Genomic DNA, 23812 nt, shown 5'->3' on the forward strand with positions numbered 1-23812 from the left:
GAGACAGTTTGAGGACCGTTTTCCGTGCTACTTAATTTTTTTCTATTAACTGCGTCTGTATATTCCTTTTGAATGGTTGTCGCAAAATTTTTATCATAGCAGGAAGTTGAATTTTTATTGCCGTATCGCACGAATAACAGTATCACCCTAGCAAGCTTATAGAATTCTTGAAGACTTCCGTTTGCATGGTTGGAGCAATAAAATTTTTTATAGCAGCACTGTCTTTTCATTGTTTCAAGCGACGTATCTCCTAAAATTACATCATTTCTATAACGTTTCGTATTTTGCTATCTCAGCTTCTCCAAGTATCTTTCATTTTACGTTTATCTTTCAAACATATACATTTCGATTAGAAGCCAACAAAACCTAAAAAGAATCTTCGTCACGACACACGATTTCCAATTACCTCAACACTCCAAGCTTTTCACGAACTTTGAACTCGCGCATTGTCCACAAAAAAAAAAAAAAAAAAAAAAAAGAAAAGGACAGAAAAAAGAATCATTTGTCTAATTTGTACGATTCCGCGTCGAATTCGAGTGTTCCTGCTCTCTAGAACAGATCGAGGCGATGAAAGGCCTCATTGTCGGCGTTCTCTCGACGCGAATGTCCTTTTGTCTCTTACTTTCCACCGATCGTTGCGCAGCTCTCTTCGTGTTTCCGTTGCTGAATATCGTGGAGCTACCACGGGCCAGCCACGTTTAGCAGTTGCCAGCCAACGATTTTAATTTGCGCCCACCGAGTCAAGAGATTTGATTACTGGGGCGGAAACGGAAGTAACGCCGACTGTTAGCCAAGCTACCTTCTCGCCCAAATACACTTTAACTCTTCCCATTTCCATTCTCCCTCGTTGGCTATCCCAGTTTCCTCCAATGCGCGTGTATTATTTTCACACAACGCTCCATGGACCTTGCAAAGCATATCGTACGACCCTAAGAATCTCGTGTTCACCGCAAGAGTTGCTATACCTGCGTACGTAACGTATAACGACCGTAACCTGTACCAAGTTGATTTGGACGGACTGTAGCGATAAACGTTGCTTTTTAACGAGATAAATTTACTAATGGAAACACGATAGAATTTCACTCGTTGGAATGAAATTTTAATCCGTAGCCGATTAAATTGATTCGATTATATCGATTGAATCTATTTGCTCGAATTGTATATTTGAATTTCTATTAGATGAACGAAAAGTTATAGGTAATGAGAAAAATCAGTGAATTCCAATTACACGAATTTGGTATCTTCCTTATTCAAATATACCGTTTTTAACGTTGTTTTTCAAAAATATTATTCTTCCGTATGTCACGTTTCATATTCAAGACTCGTATCGCTAGAAGAAAATTTAGAAAACCAACAGTGAATCCACCGATAATAGCATCGTCATCGTAGAAAATATACACGTTACGCATGTACGCTTATGGTGGTAAAGTAACTGGGTTTTAATTCCTGTGGAAGAATAACTCGAATTTTGTGCGTATTCGCTGTACCAGCGAAAAGAACAACGAAAAGATTTCAAACAAAAGATACACGACGCGAAACAGGATAAATTCAATTCGTATGAAAACTGTACTGTAAGTAAACGTCATACTTTCAGTATATAACGATATACACTGTAGACGAAGGGCTCGAAGCTCTCGCATATTTTGCAATTTCTTGCATATCTTGGTTGAATATCTTGCATATCTTGAATATTTTGTATTTTGCGATCTAATATGTTTATCCGTTCTCGAGAACACGGGGAACATCGTTAAACGTAGAAGTTCGCTACTCGTTCGGAAGTAAAATATTCGCTTTCGTTGGGTTTAGGAAATGTCAAACGCTCTTAACGAGATAGTATTCGTTTAATTACGAGATTCGAGCGTTGGTTATAAGAAATCTTGTAATTAGGCCAGATGTTTAATATTTCTCGTGAATCTGATCTCGCGTTTGAAGGAGAACAGACGAGTCGCTTTTATTAAAATTAAGAAACACCATTGGACAACTAAAGAATATGATTCGAGCCTCGTAAACGAAGAATATTTTTTCCACGTTTTCTTCGACGTTATTCGTCTGAGAAACTTGTTGGATTACTTTTTATTCACTCTGTTCCTGTTCCGCTATTATTCTTCTAGAAATCTTCTTTCTCTTTATATTTCTGTTCGTCTTCTCGTTGCTTTCACCCGGTTCTACTCGCTTAATTTCACTAAAAGTTCGTTAAATGTCTTCTTCGAAATATTTTTTACGTTTCTTCTGTAGTGGATATCTGTTCCTCGTTCAGTTTTGTACAAGATATGGTTTGCGAGTTTTCTTGACAAAATTTCGTGGCATACTTTAGCAGAACTCTGTTTGAAACGAATACTTTGACGAACGGTTCTCTGACCATCCCTTCCTTCGTTAAGGGACCAATTTGATAGATTCACGAATCTTCCGTTTCAGAGATAATTAACTCTGTATTTTGGATTACATCATAATTTCACAGTAGATGTTTGATGCAGCTTCCATCAGAAACTACACGTATTGATGTCACGTATCATGGATAATCGCATGTATTCGAACATCGTCTTCTAATAGGATTGTGCATGCTAGTTATCCCATGTTTTAGATCAAAGAGTTTACATCGACGTGAGAAGCTTTACATAGATGACCGAAAACTTTAAATAGAAATTGCTTATTATTACTACTACCAATATCAAATTATATTTCTTTTTATGTCAATTGTCCCTATGTGCTCTGTTAACTTGTCTGTTAAAATGTAGGATTTTTTGCAGAAATTTTTTATCTACTCAAAAAGCGTCCAGGTTCACTTTCCTATGATTTGACCTTCTATAATGTAAGACAATTTACAAGGTACATATTTATACATTTATCCATTTTATGCTTTGTTTTCTGTTATATTGTATTAGTATTAGTTGCATATCATTTTTCCGATACCAGATAAAGATATTTATAAAAATTGCTGGTGGCTAGATTTCAAATTGAAATAAGAAATCTGAAGATATCTGTAATCGCTATTATAATTTTTTTTCATAATCAAATAACATTCTACACACAGAAAATTAAAGTACTAATTTACACACAATCCCAGTTGCTACAAAACGAAAGCTTCGTTTCCATTAGAGCTGTTTTTTTACCGCCGCTTTCAAATTTGTCTAAACCATCAGAGAATAATATTTTCTAGTATCGGCATTTATAAATAAATTCCGTAAAATTATAAACAAGGTTTCAAGTACAAATATTTTCACTACAGCTCTTTCTCCACTTTAGTACTATCAAATTGTCCAGAATTTGTACTTTTAGAGTCATCTTGTACGTTTCCCTTTTAATTTAGCGCAGTAAATTATCCAAATATCTAATTGCATCGCAACAAGTTTGCAAAGACAAAACGCTGCTCCAACTCGACCATCTTGAAGATCTCCGCGACTTTCACGGTCCGACGTTCTCATCGGTGAACCATCCGTCATAGCGAAGTTTTGGCCGCGGATGGCGTCCGACGGCGCGTGTAGCACAGTTCAGAAAGAGGAAAAACTGTTGACCCGCTTCGTGACGAGACAGCAATTACTCTAATGATCATTCTCCTCCTCCCGGCAGGTTTCGTTTCTCTTTGCTCCTTCGTCGCTCGTCCTTCTTTTCCTCTCGTCTTCCTCTCAGAAACACTTTAATTGCCGTAATCGCTCCATGGCTAAGATCGCTATCCTTAATCTCTGAATCTTCCTCCGTTCGTGACATGGTTTCACGTTATTTAAAATATCATCGACGAAGCGTTACTGCGTCTGGTTTCTCTTTATTTGATAATTGTTGTTAACTATTTAGTTTCACGAAAATGAATACGCGGACGGAAAGATGGAAACGCATCTTGATGACAAGTAATAATTTAATGCTTTAATCATCCAATGGTCAGATACAATATTTTTTAAACAGGATCTTTAAACGTCTTTGATTCAAGTTCGCGATAATCTTGGAATATTTTTGAAATTACATTGACTTTGACGTATGTCTTTACGACGACACTGAATAATCACGTTATAATGTTGAAGCGCCTTTGAATAACCTTGGACCGTCGGTTCTTTGAAAATCACGCCAAGAAGCTAAAGTTATTCTTTAACTCTCAAGTATTGTGACATTTGTCGGTAAATTGTTTTGTTTCTTTAAATGTTGTTCGGTTTCTCTAGAGTCAAATAGAATTTCGTTTTTTGTAATTGTGTAATTGTGAATTGTGTAATTCCGTTCCAATGTTTATCATTTCAGTGTCGATGGCCAAAGGAAACACGACCCAAATGTCATAGCCAATTGTCACTTTCCTCTCGTCGTTCCCTGTTCAAACGAATCGTTAAGTTGGGAAACGTTTAATCGAGCAACTGCTCAGAACGAGCTCTATCTTTTAACGAGTAGTAGCCGTGAAATCAATTCAATCGGTCCAGTATCGATTGACTCTCTGTTCGACCCTCTAGAAATCAGCAATTAACGCTGCTAAAGGAAGATTTCTGCTTCTCGACAGTTTTATGCTTACTCGCCATTGTTCTTCGATTCTTTCCTTTCTCTCTCGACGCTTAAGATCACGGAGATCCTTCTGTTCACGACTTTTACGATTTTATTTTCTCTACCTAAATTTTGTCCCTCTCCTTATTTTTGTAAATTTGGAAATTTCTTCTTAAACTGCGTCTTCTGGACTAAATCTCGATATTCGTTATTCAACATTCTTCCCGACTTTCTATTTAACTTTGTCTCGATCCCCGTCATTTTGAACGAATCGGGAGTACAAGAATATAGAGCCGGAGAAGGTTGCTCAATGCAGGACGCTTCCTTTACGCTCCTTTTTCTTTCAACTTACTTAATACCCGCCACGTTCCTTCTTTCCTTTTTTCGCGGTTGTACCTTTCATGCTCTTAAATTCGCAGCCTCGTGGAAGCCCGGTAAAGTCGTTCATTTTTTCGACGCGAGAAAACTTTTCGTTCGAATTCATCCGCTTACTAACGCGGCACATTTTCCTACGTCCGATTTTCAGCGCGCTTTGCTCCCAAAACTTCCTCTCATTCACTCCTTCTTCCAATTGAAATTTTTACCCGCTAATAATCCTTTTCTCCGTGGTTATCGTATATAGCACCCCATCGTATATTTACTTTTTCGTTTCTAAATGAGATGAAATGGCAGTCTTGGTTATAGTCTCGAAGCAGAATCTCGATCGCTGTTAATTTTAGTAACTACTGTACTTTAATCCTGCGACTATCAATTCCTTTTAGATAATTAATCCTTTTCCTGTTTTAAGAAATCCTGGTATCGAGGAAAATATTAAAAGAAATTTTAATAGTTCTAGTATATATACGTAACTTCTAATTATTTTTCGCACCGATGATTTATTTTCCTTGAAATTAAGAAGCTTTTTGAAGAAAGATTAGCCAGAGGAAATCACGAAGATTATAGCATCCACGATAAAAGTGCCTGCAAAATACTCACAAGCTTTCATCTTTTCCTACACGATCTTAAAGAAAAAGGATACGCTACGTTCTCTTATGAAAACTCGTGGCCACCTCTTCTTTTCAATCGCATCACGAACGTGGAATATAGCGAAGAAAATCCGAATATTTAGAATAGAAAAATTCAAGTAACCTGCAAACAGAGATGCTAAACGTACGAGGGAACGAAGCAGCGGAGATCAAAGAGACGCGATTCGACTATCTCGCCGTCTTTTCGAATTCTACGTGGGACTCTGTATTGCCACCATTTCGCCCTCGTTCGTCATTCAAAGAAACGAAACTTATCGCAAGCTAGCGGTACGTGTGCCGTGTTTATTCTCTTTTGCTTTTCTTTCCGATTTTCTTCTCGTTCCAAGGTACGAAAGCGTTTAAAGTTCGATTCGTTTTCTCCAGCGAGTTTTCCATTTTGCTCGTTTATCGACGAATATCGAGAATCGGAGGAAACAGAGGAAAGGAACGTCGGTTTCGTTTTACGTTTCCTCGTACCTGCTTCGACGAACCAGATCTCCAAGACTGAACGAACGAAATCGAATTAGTAAGGTCGCGAATTCTGAAGGCAGCTCACAGAGTGGACTAAAAATTTCCTTTCTTTTTTCTTGGCTAGGTTTTACACCATGAAGAAACTTTCTTCGCGGTGTCCAGAAAGCGAGAGATTCGATTAATCTACTACTTTGAATTGCACGACTTGAGACTGTCGCCAGAACAAATTGCTGATTTTACTTTTTTTCTGCCCGACGTTCCTCCCTCGGTGCGTTTACACGAGGCCAGCGAATGTTCGTTTTCATTCTCCGTTCTTGTAAAATTAAAACATGAAAGTGGTAACGCGTGTCCGTTTATGCACGCGACGTACGAACGTTCATAGAAATTACACCGAGCGTTTTTTAATGCGATAGAGACTATGTTCCAGGAACGCTTTGATCGTTCTCATTGCAGGAACAGAGGGAAAATAATTCCACGGCGTATTTTTACAAATATTAATTTCGAATGACTAAAAAAAAAAAAAAAAAATAAAGCGATGGTATGCTATTTGCCGATTATTTTGCAAATATAAAGAGAAGAAGATCCTTTAAAAGCTATCGTAATTGTCGATTGAAACGTAGCTACTACTAAAAAGTTCGACTGAACATTTCTGACGCAATTTAATAATTTAATAATTCAAATAACAATTTTGTTTTATAGACTTTTTTTAAAAAGTTCCAAAAAATCCTGCTAGTATCTATTAAACGAATCCACTTTTAAAAATTACATTTTTAATACCCTTTCTATCATCGATAATACTTTGTTTATCTTCTGTTGTTCTAACATAGTGTATCCAAGTAGAAGTATTATAATTTGCAAGTATTATAATTCGTAGATCATATTTCTTAAGGTTTTTAGGTCGTCGTTATGTTTCTTTCACGATGAAATTAAGGACTGCTGCTTGTTATGCTATTGCATTATCCTCGAGAAGAATTTAATTATATGTAGAAGCATAGTTTTCAAAGGATTGTTGAATATACAATTTAAAGCGATGACTTGAAATTTTGATAATAATCAAGAATCTTGCGAATTATCGCATAATATTGTAACTTGCGTGCCTTTATCATAAATCACTTTACAGATTGCTATTCTCGTACATGTTCCCGTTGCTTGCATTATAGATAGTTAAGGGCTTGTTTACTGTTAGCTCAACCATCTGCCAAGATCAATATGCCTCCATTTTCTGGCAACCTATCAATATTCCAAGTTACATCAATCATGGCAACACAGACAAGATTTCTATATTAACAACACAAAGTAGTAAGTCCATTTTCGGTAGGAAACTAATGCTTCGCTCGGAAGCATCGTAGTCCGAATCTGAAGTATTCTAAACCATCGCTTTAGTCTGAATTTTTAAGTAATTTCAATTAACAATAAAAAGATTCTCTTGCTATACCGATTACCCATTCACATTAATGTTATCAACGACAATTTAAATTTCAGTTTTGCTAAATCCTAAGGTTCATCGATATTTTGAATTAGCATCTTTCTCTTTCCCTCTCGACAGGTTTTATTAATTTTATAAAGCTATCATATAACCGTGTAACGCGATATATTTCCCATTTTATTTGTTTAAAAACACCAATCGAAAATTTATGCAATAAAGCTTTGAAATACCTTTCTCATTTTCGAGTATTTGTATAACGATCCTAAATTGCTTCCGGCGATATAAATCCTCCAGAAATTAATAGAAACAAAACTAAAATTTCCAGCGTGAGATCGAACGTTTTCATTCCACTCTCTTCTCTTCTTACAGAATTATATTGGGTTGGCAACTAAGTGATTGCGGATTTTGTCAATACCACCTAATGACAAACTCCGCAATCACTTAGTTGCCAACACAACAGTTACGTATCAAACGTGAGATTAGTAAAAGATTTTTTTTTATTAAAAAAATTGTTTTTCTCAAAGAAATCGTCAGTTTCTTGTTCGTCAGAGAGCGGCGCAGAGTTTTTCCCGATATTCACCTCTATGTTCGTAAATTCACGTGTTAGGAGAAACTTCGTTGGCGGATTTCGTCAGTCGCGGCTTCTCACGGGAATAACACGCAGGAAATCGAATTTTTTCGGAATCTTTCCACATTCTTTTCAATCCTATCGACATTTCAACGTTATATCTTGTGCCAGAGTTGGTGCAGTCGGTGAAATCTTCCGGGATCTTCGCTTTCTATTTCGTCGCACGAAATGCTTTTATTCGCGTCGTTCGATCATCAATTTCTCTAGTAAAATATCGGAATCCTCCAACGTAAAATATATACAATGTACTAGGTAAACAATAAGTTTGTTTACGTTCCTCTGTATAATGTATTATTAATTTTATTTGAAATATATTTATACAGCTGATCATTTTTATAGATGGAGCGTGTATTATTTTGTTTTGTAGCTTCTTCAGGCCCGTGTATCGTTTAAGCATTGCGAATCTTATCGACGAAGCGTTACTTCTTCTGGTTTCTCTTTATTTGATAATCGTTGTTAACTATTTAGTTTCACGAAAATGAATATGCTATTATCCTATTATCCTAAACCGTTTCATTTTTATACAGAAATACGTGTACACGCGTGTTTTTAGCAGAGAATTCTAGATTATGCAACTACAAACGTTTCAGTAATTTTGAACACATAACGTTGTAATAATTTTTATTGTATCATAAAATAAGAAAGGAATAGTGGTAAAGCGCAAACGTTAATTTTTTCACCCCGTTATCATCAATGATGCAATTGCAATTTATTGATTTCTATGCTACCTTTAATTTACTTCGGCATTCTGTTTCAGCTGTAACTTAACTCTGTTACATTTTATATTTTAAAAGTATCGAGTGCTGTGTTTGAAACGATGATCCGAAACTTGACGTTTTTCATCACGTTTTTTGCAGACTTGCCGATATTTTATATACGGTTGAATAAAGTAATTTGTCGTTCGTTTGAACCGAACTCGGTAAACAATATCTCTTTTAAAGAAACGTTTAACCGTATAATCTTCGACGTCCATAAAATTTTTAAATGATACAGTATAAAAGTATTATAGATCAGAAGCGGTATTATCCCAATTTTGTTGACAACCTGTAGATATTTCACTCTCATAATACACGAACACATCTGCCAAGACCGATCCATCTCAGTCGCATCTTCCAATCCTTCATCCCAAATACATCTGTCAACCCCTTCAGATTCCTATTACAATTTTACGCCTTCTTCCAGCTCGCCGTTTTATCTTCCCATCGTCGTCCTCACTGTCATCGTGATTCCTTATCTTTGTGGCATGTAATCAAGCTGAACTTTAAAATTTCTTCTCGCAACAACGATGTCAAAAACGCACATGCCAGCGTAGACGAGAATTTCATTTGAAAAGCAGGGTAAACACAGCTTTTCTTTCGAAAGACAGATAAATACAAGAAACGATACGCGATTCGTATTTGCTTAAAAAATATTGTTACGAGTATCCAAATTTCTATCGTCGATTAAACAGTAAGATATTTCAGCGAGTAGAGGCATAGATTTCTACGTCTTTATCCTTATTTTTCACTATTCTTAATTAAACCCTGGAATTACCAACAATGTGAAATTGTGCAACGTAAAACGTGAAATTTATACCAAAGCAACGAAAATGATATTATATGAGAACTACACGCGACACCAGGGCAAAAATAAACTTTTATCTGTATATTTTACTAGTCGAAAAAAAAAGTAACAACAATTCCACATAGTCCCTCCTCTACTCGATCGATCCTTCATCTGCGAGATGAATGATACTGGGAAAAATGCATGCAACTATGGGTCAGAGTAGGAAATCGTGTCGATGGATTTCATGGAATCGGAGAAAAAATAACGGTTAGGGCGGAGGTCGTGGAAGCAAGGGTGTGCGAGTAGAGACACAACCAGGCTGCACATTACATATACACAGGTGAATAGACCGCGAGGACTGCACGTGTGCGCTGCAGCCGCTGCACTTCCCTGTACGTTGAACTATCGATCGTTTCGGGGCGGACTGCGAACCTTCTCGCACCCTTGTGCTTCCTCTTCCTCTTTATCCCATGTCTGGACAAGTCGTTCGTGGACTTTACGAAACTCTTTCGCTCGTTTGTTGTCCCTGATCTTCTCCTCTTTTCCGTTTGCCGCCTCAGTTGCGTTCAATGGTCGTAATAGAATGATGTTATACAGCAGCAACGTGGCCTGTCGCTGTTGGTTGTCGCCCTGTGGCTCCAGCATTTAACTTTACCAGACCTAAATACTTTTTGCCAGAGAAATTCTTACGACGAGTTGCGAATTCTGTCCGCTTTAAATACGAACGACGATAGCAATCGTGCGTTAAATTGTTTGAATGTTACGTACGAGAAGTTTGAGAAACTTTGCTAGTATCGTGATATTAAATTATTATCTTGCGTTTATATATTATGCCGCTATAAAAGTCAACGTGTTCTGTGTTAAACCGAGGAACAAGGACTGTTTTATTGTAATTTCGTACGTTAAGAAATAAATATATTATTAAGCGTAATTGTACAAAATTCTCCTTAATATTTCTATCAAAATATATATCTTCAAATTCGTTAGAAAATTTCAGTAAATATATCAAGAATATTATTTGTATCGTGTTCAGTTTCAATTTTAGGGTCGTGTTAATTACAGTTCGAAATTATTGATATCTGATACTTGGCGTGTCTTTATCAACGGTCCTATTCCGTTATTACATTTCGATTTGTTCCATTTTTCATTTAAATGCATGCAATTGTTTTATACGTCCTTTCCTCTCTTATGGGATTCTGTTTCGAAGAAGTTCTCTGTCTCCGATAAAACCAATTATTCGCTATCGAAGTTCCATTTTTCCACGGCTTCTCCTCTTCCGTGATTTTTTCCCTTAAAGCGGGAAACAGATAATAATATCGCGGAGAACGAGATTGAATTTGACTGATCGAACGTCGCTAAAATGACACATCCTTCTTCTTCGACAGTTGCCCTCTTAACTTGAACAAAAGTTGCCCTCTTCTTAAAACAGACTATTTTCTGTTTCACGATCCTGTTTACATTGCAGTCAAAGAGAGTAAACGTAATAAATTTTTTCATATACTTCTCGCCGTTATTTTATTTCTTCTTCTTTTTCAATCTTGTTTCCAAGTATCCCGAATTCTTGTTATTTCTTTTTAATATAACAATTTTCTCGATATTTTTGTAACTTTCATTTCATTTCTGCTCTATTCTCTCCACTTTTAGCTTTATCTTCGTGTGTCATAAATTCTTTCATTTACTTTGACGTTAAGGAATGTTAAACATTCTTTGATAGATCGTATTATATAATAGTGTGCGGTATATTATCGTTATCTAACCGTTATCTACCGTTATCGGTATATAAATTATAATATTATCGTTCTTTCCTGAATAATCTGTGTTGTTTATCCTCGAAATTTTACTCTTGAACGTCCTGATTTTTTCGAAAAACCTCCCAAACGTTTGACGTAGAAATCAACTGTACGATGATTTCGACAAAATATCTTAAATTTTTTCAAAGCCTAGCAGAGTAAAAAGTTAGGCTTGTTCACAAAAATGAACAAATTTGTATAAAAATGGTCCGCAAAAAGATATGTCTGTGCGCGAAAAGTTATAAAGTTCTGTTTGATTATATTTATTTTCAACTATTTTACTTTCTCTCGTTGAAATCACAGTGTGCGATCCGAAGCTACGAACGTCATTGTTTCTAACTTTAATAATATCCCAGCAACTGATTTCTGTCATTGACCGGAGTTGGAAAAATAAAGCAATTTTCCCAGTTCGTCGATCCGTTGGTGTGTCTTTTATACACGCGGAACGATAATCGAAATGTTCAAACGCAGGCTCTTTGCGCTGATAGCACGGCATTTTCTTCTCTTTTTTTTTTTTTTCGCAACCTGAAGATCAACTTTTATTTCAAAATATCGTACGTACATTTTTCCAATTCTCATGAATTGATTTCTCTTACTTGTGTTATACCATCTCCTTATCTCTTTCGTTTCATTTTTGCTAAAAGTATAGAAAGGAGGATTTATATTCCTTGACAAATAGATGTTTCACATTTTAGCAATTTCATAACATTCAGATTTCTCATTTGTTTGAGAGCGTAATAATATTTACTAAGAAATCGAGTGGAATTTATATCGTTGACCATCGATTTTGATAAAATTGCCTAGATCTAGATAGAAATCCGTGAAAGATTTAATGCATGCTTGTACGTTTGTTTAATCATTGAGCAGTTCGTAAAACGTTTATGTAAAATAATCACGTTCTAGTAGTAGCATAGTCGATGGATTATTGCGTGTACTTTTACTATTATTCTTTTTTGCGGGTAATATGACACTATAATGATACGTACGTGCATGTTTCATTTTCATTGAATTCATATCTACATTCGCATCTACGTTCGGTTCACAAATAAAATAATAGAATTAAGAAAAACCTGATAAAAAATCGTAATTCCTAAGATTTCTATGAAATACGTTACGTATCTAGCAAATTTTTAATTTCTTTTCTTCCTAATAAATAAAAATATACTTCAATAATCGTCCGCAACAATTACCAGCAGTTGACTTAACTTTATAAGATTTATCGATTTTCATTTTTATAATTAACAAGATCCTACGTGCGAAAGTAAAAATGTTAAAAAATCTACTAATAATATTTCAACAGACACGTGATAAATCTTTAATATCCTAAAAAGAACTTAGCCTTAAGCCGTAGAAAAAATTGTTTGTATCATATTTTGTTACTTTAACGGGCGCTCAGAGGGTTAAACTTTACAGATTATTTGTAAAGACTTTGCGGTTTTATTCTGCTTGGTTTCGTTTATACGTCGCGTCACGATTTTATTGTGAAGGATGAACGAGTAACAACGGGAACTAGGAAAACAATCGCGAAGTGTCTAAAGTTGTCAGGCGGAATTACGTGACCAATACCGTCGAATGTCTCATCGATCTGGAAACTTCGCACCGCAAATTGCTTCGACGTGGGGTTTAGTTTCTCCAGTTTCCCTCGAATGCAGAGTACACGAGTCGAAATATCGAACGCAACGAGGCGTGATCGATGCGGTTTACGATTTATCGTGGATGATTTTGCGGCTGATCAGATCGAAAATCGTGCGCAGAAAGACATTGGATTCCTCCGTAACGTGATTTTGTGCCTTATTAAAAGAGAAATGTCGACCATTCGCCAACCGGCAGCTTTCGAGGTGTTACGGTTGCCGTATAAGCTTGACAAGTGTTGTTTGTTAAAAATTATCGTTGCTAGAGATATAGCGTATTTATTTGAATTTTCATGTTCCGAAAATATCCCAGAAAAAATGTAAGAATTTGAAATTTCGTAGCTTTAAAACTCGAACTCTCGATCGATGCGTCGTATCATTGAATGATAGGCGATCGGAAAGAGTTTGGCTTCTGCTATTTTATTTTAACGTGCTTCGTTTTAATTTATATTCCGTATCTTACACGATAGCCGAGTATGACGAGGTAGAATACAAATAAAACGAGAATATACGTTCGAAATGAAATAACCGAGATCTAATTGAAACAGTCGCGGTCGTGTCGAATTTGAAATTTGAAAATTGAAAGTATTCGTTTTAAAGTATAACGTTTAAAATACCATCGGATTGCCGGAAATCTGAGACGAGCCTTTTGAACGAGCCAATCTGCAGCAAAAACAATAGCGCGAAGAATGTTCAGGAGCCAAAAGAAGTTAAAAAAAAGGTTGTCAAACAGGTACGGTGAACCGTTCTCCTCTGGCTGCGATCGCGCGACCAGGTCCAATTCCATAAATTCTCGTGTATGAAAAAGCGTGTGTCACGTGTGTGTCACATTTTACACGGCATAGAAACCGTGTCGTTCACGACACGGTCGGTCTCGGTGGGTGGAGTAAACTCTTAATTCTCTAAGGTATCAGTATCATCGTGTCACCTGTGATGGCGATCTTGCAGGACCACTTGCTGGTACCCTCAAGGACGATCTGTTCGGCCTGCTCGAGGCTGTCTATGTGCGTGTCCGGGTCGACTGAAAACGTCGTGCTGAAAAGAAGACAATGTCCTCGTCATCGGATCGTCCTTCGACAACCTCTCGTACCATATACGCTCGACACTCGTCGAGATCTCAAAGCTAAATCTCCTCTCGAACACAGCTCTCGTTGTAGTTAGTGGATCGACCACGAGGGGATGTGGTACCTTGCAGAGGCCACCGAAGGACGTGGTGTAGGACTGTCTCGAGGCGGAGGTCGTCGATTGTCGTGAAAACGTGATCACCCGCAGCAGCGCCGGCGATTCAGCCCAGACTAGCGATACTATACGGCGAATGAATAGAGGAACCAGAAAGGCAATCGTGGTTCCTCGTATTCCAAGGTATAGGGATTCTCTGCTAAATGACTTTTGGCAATCGTCATGAAAGCATAAGCGTTTCCATACTTTGGAATATACCCAGCAGCACATTGTGTCGACATTGCACGCTGTGTGAAGGCAGTCGCTCTTTCTCTCTTTTTTCGCTAAACGATCACGTGCTTTCTCACCGAAGGAGTTGCATAAGCGGGACCAGTAGTAATTAAATAGTTTTTCACTGTAGTTTAGGAGCCAGTATTCCTTTGTTGCGTGTCTGCGTGTCGTATCACCGTTGTTGCGTATCGATATATGGATAGACAATTGCGTCGCGCCATTGCGTACAAAGAGATACAAAGATATACAACGGAGCTGATCGGCTGTTTGGCAGTTTCTCGTCGTCAAATAGAACAAACGATACGATTATTCAACCGAGCCAAATCCGTTGCTTATCGTCGTTCGTTACGATGTTTCTCGGCTTTGATACGAATACGCAACGACGAGAAAATTTGGACAAAGTTGCACGCCATTGCGCTGCATCGTTTTACTGGCCGATACACAACGGCAACACGATACGAAAATACGCAGCAAACGGATACCAAGTTGATCGGATTCTGCGTAATGAAAGATCGAGGTCGTGGCCTCGGGAGGCTTCTCGTAACTGATTCATGGATGTGGTTGCGGAAGAGTTGGTCGAAGAAAGGGACGCGAATAAAAGCGATAGAAGAGAATAACAGTTGTTTCGGGACGAAAACTGAGAATTGTAATGGAAGCGTGGTGTAGCAGAGAATGAGAAGAGAGTCGTTGCTGAATGAAGAGTGTCTGTGGAGAGGTAGCGTGATACTCGCGAGGAAACGGATCTAGAGCGAATTCTTGTCGGCTGACGTGGAAAATCGTACAATAAATAATAACAATAGAGCGGAGGAACGAATTTCCTCCGGCCAGGAATATATAATATCTTCTGAAAAGAACATGGATACGTTCAGTCAGACGTTGGCTGAGGACGAAACGCGAATTTTTGAATATTTTTAGACTGGACGAAGAAGAAGATGTTCATGGACAAGGACGAATCAAAGAGACGAATCCTTCTGTCTTTCTCTTTCGTTCTGATCCTTGACAGAATATCAGCTTACAAAGTAAGGTAACGACAATAGTGATAAATGCTTTTCAGATGAAACAGAACCTGGAAGAGATTGGAGGTCACTAGTTGCCGTACTTATTTGTTTAAGAAACATATCTTCTCTTAAATATCGAGAAATATTAAAAAAGATAACTTAGCGAAATATTTGCTCGTATTTATTGAGCTCGGCAGCGGCAAAGAGACCAGTTTATCATTGAAGTTTCGAATAAATTTCCCTGTGATAAATATAATACGAGCACGTTTTCGAATCCAACCAACCACCGCTACCCGAAAATCCATTTTGCGGAAAACCATTTTGCTATCTAGCAAAATTTCTCTCTGAATTCGAGACGGTTCATTGGTAGAATCAATTGGTAGAAAAATTGGTAGAATCAAAGCTTTTTCTAACGATTGTAGTCCAATCGACCGCGACCTGTTATCTCGTTGTTCGAACAAACTGCGGACGTTCATAATCCTGACGCTACCTGTTAATCTTCGCAACGGTGGAATTGGCATCGTCACATTCAGATCCGCTGCTTGTCAGTTTGGAATAAGAAACTTGTTGCACCGTGGATCATCGCCAACTTTGTATCCTCGTCGCATGGGACGTGACAACTAGCTTCGCGCATGAGACCTGTACATATCTCTACATAAAAGACGTTAAGTTAAAATACTCCAATTTAAGTAGATCGAGTTGACACTTGAGAAATGGTAGATAAATTAAGAAGATCGACGAAGTGACATTTTTGAGGCGGTGTTGATACTCTGTGTTCTCGTGCTAGGTAGAAATAGTAGTCTGCAGATTAACACATAACTTTGTTTAATCCTATTTGCATACAGAAACGAAGAAATAACTGAAAACTAGAGTTAGTTAGATTCTATTACCATGAAAATTTCAACGATATTAAGATAACGATAGATTTGGAATATTTAATTTTTTATTAGGTAATTTACCGAGTGTTTCCTTAATTGAAGTGTGCCATAGCATATGAAAATCGTGAATTAATCATGAAATATAGTTCCGAAATTGCGGTGAATATTCGATGGTGTTCTAATAAATTTTATTAAACGTCGAATTATCGGATAATTTTCATTATCAAGTTGCACGATCTACTAATCAACCCATAGTTATAACAATAATATCCCAGCAGAAAGCAAATATAAACAAGTGAAAATATTAATTCTTCAAATCGAGGAATATTCAGAATGTTATCAATTATTATGTGAACATACATATCGCATATGAAAATCATTACCGAAATGCAAATTCATCGAGAATATTTCACAATTATTCAAACTATCGGAAGCAAACTAAAAGCATCGATTCGATAGGCACGTGATAATAATATTTAATGATCATTATTATCACTGGTTATCGCTCGACCAGCGATAAACACCAAGAAAGTATCATTCAGTATCGAGTCAAATATCGAAGAACTATGACACAAATGAACCTAACTCCCTTCTTACATTGCAAGTTTTTGCTACTTCTAATTAACGAGGGTAGCGACGTTTCAGATAACGTTGATTATTTTGGACGAAGTTTATTTCGCGAATCACAATTTCCATCGACAATCCACGTACGTATTTCTTTCGTACAGCTTTGAGGAAGAACCAAAATTAGATGTCTCATCGTTGTTCGTGATTTGACTTGTCTCCAAGAAACTTACACGTTTCGCTACGACGATTACGAACTCCGAACGACTTTTGCTTTTTGGAGCAGAATGCAGTGTGATGTGTTTAACGCGCCGGATAAAAATATTTGTTTTAACGAACAACCTGTTTTGACGTACAGTATTTTTCTTCCGATATGTTTTCAATATTTTTTAGGACTTTTCTTCTTTGCTGTCTGTGAATTTATTTTTATATCCAGATCCTTCTCTGGAATTTCTTTCATTGTATTTAAAGCAACTTTCAATGACAGAATTATTGATTTTGTTCTAGCTAAAACATTCACCGTGAAATTCTGTAACATGACCTAAAAAGAGGTGCATACGGAGGTTAGTCACGCGTGTCATTTATAAACTTATCAACGAATGCTAAAACCAATCTTGATAATTCATTACACCCATTAGTTTATTACAAATCGTACGCTTCTCTTCGAATATGAAATTTCTCTACCGGAAACTTCACTTTCCCCTATTATGTACTTTCTACATTTTCGTTAATTCTACATTTTTTTCCCGACTAATTACAAGAACGAATATAATTTCCAGTTCCAATATCCATGGCCATACTCATTTTAGCGATTTTTATTTTCTCCAACAAGATTGAATTGCACTTCTAATCTCAAAACTTTGAATTCTTCGAACTTTGAAGCTCTTTTTAGATCTTGTTATTTTATATTTAAATTTTCTAATCGAGATTTAAATTTGCAACGTAATGAGAACTAACGCAATTTGCACGACAAATTGTTTCATTAAACAATAATGGAATAGATTGGAATTTAATTCTCTTTGTTGCTCAATTTTGTGAACGTTAATTTTTAGGAGAAAACTATACTTTCAATCATAGATTTTTAATGCTTTTATACACGTGGAAAATTTTCCTAGTGGTTTAGCGCGACGTTTTTCTCGTATTCTAGAGACGTTACAACTATAACTTTTACGAATTCATATTTGTAACTTTTACGGATTTCACAGACTCCTAAGCGCGAAGAAACGACGTTTTCAATCATTTACTGTGACTGGTAAAAATGTCTAAATATTTGATTCTTCCTGTACTGTTCGATCATAAATATTGCACAGCACGCATTGAACAGATCGAAGGACGAACCTGGTAAAAGAGATACAAATTTTAAATCGAACTTTTGAAATTATTTTCGAAATATATCGAGCAACTTACTGATTCTGAAGAATCACAGTTTTCTTTTGCTTTGAATCCTTCGCGAACCTTTAACAAGCAATTAATTACTCAAGCACAGTTTCGTCGTTTTAGAAATTAATTATTCGTCAAATAGATTACAACGTTACGAGATGAACACCAAAGATCGATCAAAATATCAATTGCACGATATTCTAACGGACGATAACAGTCCAAAGTTTCGAAATACCGAAACATCAACGATTCACACAATAAGATACAATCGACTCTATTTTAACGGCAGCCAATTCGAACATAGACCACAAATGTTAAACTGCAGAGTATCAAGAGGAAAATTTTGAGGATCGTAGAAGCAACAAATCCGTGGCCATAGATTACTCGGTGGTTGCTGCGGATCGTTTCCGATAAACGTCCGTATAGCATCGAGGATACTGACTGGTTAGGCGTTGGCTCACGTTGTCGGATCTATAGAGCCGGCTTAGCTTTGACAATGGCATGGCGCTGGTACACAGTCGAGCCACAACAAGTTGCCGTGTGACCTTAATGGACTTTCGATTGAATTCCTCCGAAGCAGAGGGACAGGCATCTCGCGTGATGGACAACCACACGACACACGATGCACACACAGACGTATGCTCACATATTCGTATGTATGTGCGTGCTTGACGAAGAAATTACGGTGCCAACGATTCAGTGGACAAAAGGTCCATTCAACGACGATTCATCATGCTGGTACCAAAAAAGCTTATTTCCAGCTATCTTCCGATTTGTTTGCAATTTTATGTAACGATAGACGTGATTTGCAGTAACTGTTCGTGATGAATTGTAAATTTTCGTGATCCAATGCCGTTCAAGTCTCGTTCAGATTAGTTAGATTATCCAAATTCAATCGAAAATGTCTTTAACAATGCGAATTTCTTACCTAGTTCCTTTCGTAGATTCTGTTAAATTTCTATGCTAGTTTTCATTAGTCCAGGGTACGGAATACACTGTACTTACGCGAATTTATATTATCTTACTCGATTCGATATTTTGTTTCAAGCATCAAACGAAGTTCACGTTCGTTAAACTAACGGTTGGTCCGAAAAAGGCAGCGATTTCTAAAATCTAAATCTACAACTTTAGACTCGTACGAATGCAAGTTTAAAGTGAATTTAACTGGAACTCGGATAACTTCCGATTAATCCGAACGAAACTTTTCACTTGCGATGATCGAATCTAGCCATCTACGATTTTTCGATGATAGTCGAGCGAATGTAACGATTGGAAGAATCGATTGACGATCATCTAGCGAACATACGCTTAGAGAATATTACAGGCGTAATTAGCATGAAGAGGATCTGCGGAAGTTTGTTTGGCGATAACGATTAAAGGAAGCTTTCAGACACAGCCCTAATATGCCTTCAATTACAACGATCCATAGTAATTGCACTGTCCTGACACAAATGAATAATGTTCGCTTTTGACTTGAACCTTGGTGACCTCGTATTTAAAAAAAGTATGCCAGTTTCATGATAACATCTAGCGCAATATCGGATATGAAATATCTTCTGGTGTGTATGAAACGTAGTTATCAATTACAACGAAAGTGTCGCTAATTACAAACCCTTTTCCCTTCAGCGCACACAATTCAAACTCAAATCTAAACTTCCACAAACTCGTCTTACGAACTGTCATTGGTAGCAAGGGCATGTAAATTGACTTACACGTTACCATTTCCTTCATTCCGCGGTATTCGTGTACGAACCTCCTGTGCCCTCTCTTCTAAGCTACGACATTTACTTTTTTTTCGAGAAGGATAAGGGTAGCATTGAAATAACTGTCGAAAAACTAGCGACGTTCCACGAAATTGCTGCTACGAACGTTTCCTATTTTCTTGCCTCGGAATCTTTCTTGAATCGGAATTTTAGCAAATCGGCTGCCAAATTGTGGATCGAGGTCGAGCAGACAATTTCGCAAATTCGACTTCGTCTATCTTCGTTGAGACCGAGTTTCGAGAACAGGAGCGAACGCCGTGAAATTCTGCCTTCTCGAGTTACAATAGCCTATGGAGTATTCATTCATTTTTTAAGATAAAATATTTGAAATTATAAAATATTCTCGCGTTTCATGGCTTTTAAGTACATTTACATTATTACAAACAAAACGACCGAACAATGACTAGGTATTTTAAATCGAACGATGAGAAACAAAGATGGTACGAAGGAAATTTTTCCCAATTTTGACTATTCGACTATAGTATTTTCTCATCTAATATCTCCTAGTCGCTCTTTCTTCTTGTTTCATTTTTAGGAAATAAGAAAATTTTTACAAAATGCAACGTCTTTTCCGTTTAATCCACCTGATGTCAGACTACACCGTCTAAAAATTGCTGCCCTAAAAGGTACCAACAAATCTAACTTCGATCTAATTTAATCTAATCCTCTTGGCAAATATTGAACACCAAGTGGATTAAACTAAGAAAATATAAAATTTGTATAACGTTTCCTTCTACGTAGTGTGGTATAATTTCGCGAGCTTTTTTCAAAGAGCGACCCTTGCACCTTATCCAATCCTATGAATTCTAAAAAAAGACTCCAGTCGAACAGTAGAAATTAGGAAAAGTTGTTAAACTGCATAATTACCGAAATTTTATCCAAGGAAGGCAAAATTCTGATTCGAGAGAGGCGAAAGGTAAAATGACTGGCGAAGGGAGATTGTTTGAAGAGGTTGTGGTCGGAAGGTTTAGGCGAACGTCCTGGAAAATGTGGCCACGATAATGGCCGATGAACGATGTTGTTGTATCCAGAGACGAATGTAAATTATGCAGGTGACATGTGTGCGCGTGTGTGTATGTGTGTAACGATGACACGGTGTAACGCGCGAGCGAACATCGTGCGTGTAGGATGTTGGTTGGACGTGTGAGAGTAATCGGTAGGATTTATGGGCTACGTGTGCTCCAAGGAGGATGACGTGTGAAAAGTATGCACCCGTTCGTCACATCGCATGTACATGTCCCTTTTGGAATTACACGTTGTGTGCATGTACGTGTATACTCGCTAGAAGCAGTACATATAGAGAAATAAGTAGGTTGAGACACGGTCGGGAGACTCGTAAAGCGATTGCCTCGAGGGTTTACTCTGTTAAACGAGTATTTGTTGTTTAGGGGTTCACTTAAGAAGGTTACACGTACGTTAACTCTTTAAAACTGTATTGGAAGCGAGAGAGTACAGTCTATAGATATGTATTAGGTCGTCCAAAAGTTTCTTTCGTTTTATAAGGAAATAATGGATGCACAATGTATTTTCTGTTTTATATTATTTTGTCGAATTACGTATGATCCATTTTGTTTTATTAAGATAAAGATCACAACGTTCGACAAATCGTTGTAAAAGACGTGTCTGTAAAAGAAAGACGCTTTTCGGACAACCTAGTACTTTTGAAGTTTTAAAGTTGCAAGGCGTTGATTAAATTGTGAATTTTTATGCAGATTTGTGGGTTTTTCACTTGTTAAATATTTGTTAAAAATTTGAATATTTCACATACTTTTATTTTGCATATACCTTACGCGCGTCTTTTTAATTTTTAATCTACTTATGGTTACGTACATGTTATTTTTCACTTAACAAATGAATCGTTGAAGTTATTTAAATTTTGAATTTATTTCCTCGATCTTCTAAATTATCCATTAATAATATTTGTTTGCAAGCATGCGTTGGACATTTTTGTTTTGTTTTGAGATATAACCAAATTTTTATTTAATTACATATTTTGCAATCTTCTGTATAACCGTTACTAGTTATAGATATGCCTTCGTTTGAAACTTATCAAAGACTAAAAGAAATTTGATAAAACGACACATGGATACATTTACTATCACCAATTATTTCGAACATTCTATCGTATACAATATGTTTTTATTGAAGATTTCTTGGAAATTAAAAAAAAAGGTTTGAGATTAAACTCCGATAAAAAAATGTACGCATGCAGATTATACGAATTTTAATAAGATCTTATTGCAAAACGGAACACGAGTAACAAGCTTGTTATATTACTTCTAGCAAGTATACACAGTATTTTTCCGATTTAACGCGCAATCGAATCGGTAAAAGTTCATTTCGTGTGTAGATTGGTCATTGTCAGTGTTTTGGGATTAACTTTCTACTCTCGACTAACGCGTGACTTTTCTACAAGCTAGTGTCTCTCTCATCGACGCAACTCTATTTCCGTGAAGTAACATTTACAAGACTTTGTTTAAATCCACTCGACAAACCAAACATCTCGTCTAATTCGCGTAGTGTCACAGTTTCGCTATGTCAAAATATGATATGTATGCATGGCTTCTATGCACACCGTTATTTTTCCAAAAAAATTCATCAAACAGACGCAAACTGTCACTCGCTACATCAAGACACATCGACACGAACAATGCAATCTACGAATTTTGCGATATAACATTTGAACACTTTCGATCGGTGTCACGGAACGCAAGGTAATTTTCTCTCTTTTCATAGCCAGCGATTCGTTTGTAAAATAGAAAGAAAGATACAGCGAAAGAAAGACAGATGCAGAGGCAGAAATGAAGAGCAAGAAAGATAGAAGCAGAGCAATAGGCAAAGAAAAGAGGAGACGTAGAGTAACGAAGGAAGAATAAGTCGACACGTTCGTTGTTGCATGGATTTTCATGAAAACTATGCTATACAAATATTTTTCATACAGAATTCTTTTTGCAATAATCCATGCGTATAGAGAGTTTCGCAATATTCGGACAGATTGCAATAGATATTTTCGTAATAGCTCGCGCAAAATATTCTCATGTACGTGCAAAGCCTCGCAATATCGAACATTTTTCACAAAAATTTCCTCATTATTACATTCTGTTTTCTATTTGAGTTGGTATAACGTATACGTAAACGCGATACAATGAACGTGTCGAAAGAGAAGCTTAATGAAAAAAGAGAGAAAATCACGAGTGATCCGCGGAACCAAATTTCTTTCTCTACCTGTGTAGTCCTCTATTTTCATACAGATATGCGAAGAACGGGTGCATTCCCACAAAGGCACAGCCAAATTTCTATCACAATATTTAGAATATATAGGTAATATACAGACGTGACAGTCAGTACAACACAGCAGCAGCCGGCAGCGCGTCAGATTCGACGATGAAATTAAATTTAACGATCACAGATAAACAGGAGATACAGCAATGTGTGAGATAAATATGTATACGCGATCATGTGATAATAACATATACATATTGTTGTGGGAATACAGAAACAGGATCATAGGTGAGGGGAAGAAGTAAAGGAAGAGAAAATAGAAAATGGAAAATAGAATAAAATAAGAACGTGGTGAAAAGTGGCGTGTAATATGACTTTGCAAATGATGATATAAATAAAGAAATAAAATATCAAATAATAATAGTAATAATAATAATAATAATAAGAAGAAGAAGAAGAAGAAAAAGAAGAAGAATACATTGAGGCACACAGGTGGTACACACAATATGTATCGTATATAGAGAAGATAGATGTAATATAATCGAGCGCTGCACGTTTCATCGTTTTGTTGCACGGAGGGGGTGCATAACCGGCCATGACCGGCGGGC

The 23812-nt window shown here is 36.9% G+C and overlaps 1 protein-coding gene across 13 annotated transcripts in view; it reads right to left on the reverse strand.

Moving 5' to 3' along the window:
- The window catches only part of Unc-13 (unc-13), a 375091-nt gene that overhangs the window by 27337 nt on the left and 323942 nt on the right, over positions 1-23812 (reverse strand). For 2 of the 13 annotated variants that reach the window (XM_072009823.1, XM_072009850.1), the window contains exon 8: positions 13879-13985. The exons of the other annotated variants lie outside the window; for them this stretch is intronic. In XM_072009823.1, the coding sequence (XP_071865924.1) occupies positions 13879-13985 (107 nt within the window). The remainder of the gene's footprint in view (positions 1-13878; positions 13986-23812) is intronic. 13 annotated transcript variants of the gene reach the window in all.

This window comes from Bombus fervidus, chromosome 1, assembly GCF_041682495.2.
Source record: "Bombus fervidus isolate BK054 chromosome 1, iyBomFerv1, whole genome shotgun sequence".
NCBI classification, from domain to species: Eukaryota; Metazoa; Arthropoda; class Insecta; order Hymenoptera; family Apidae; genus Bombus; species Bombus fervidus.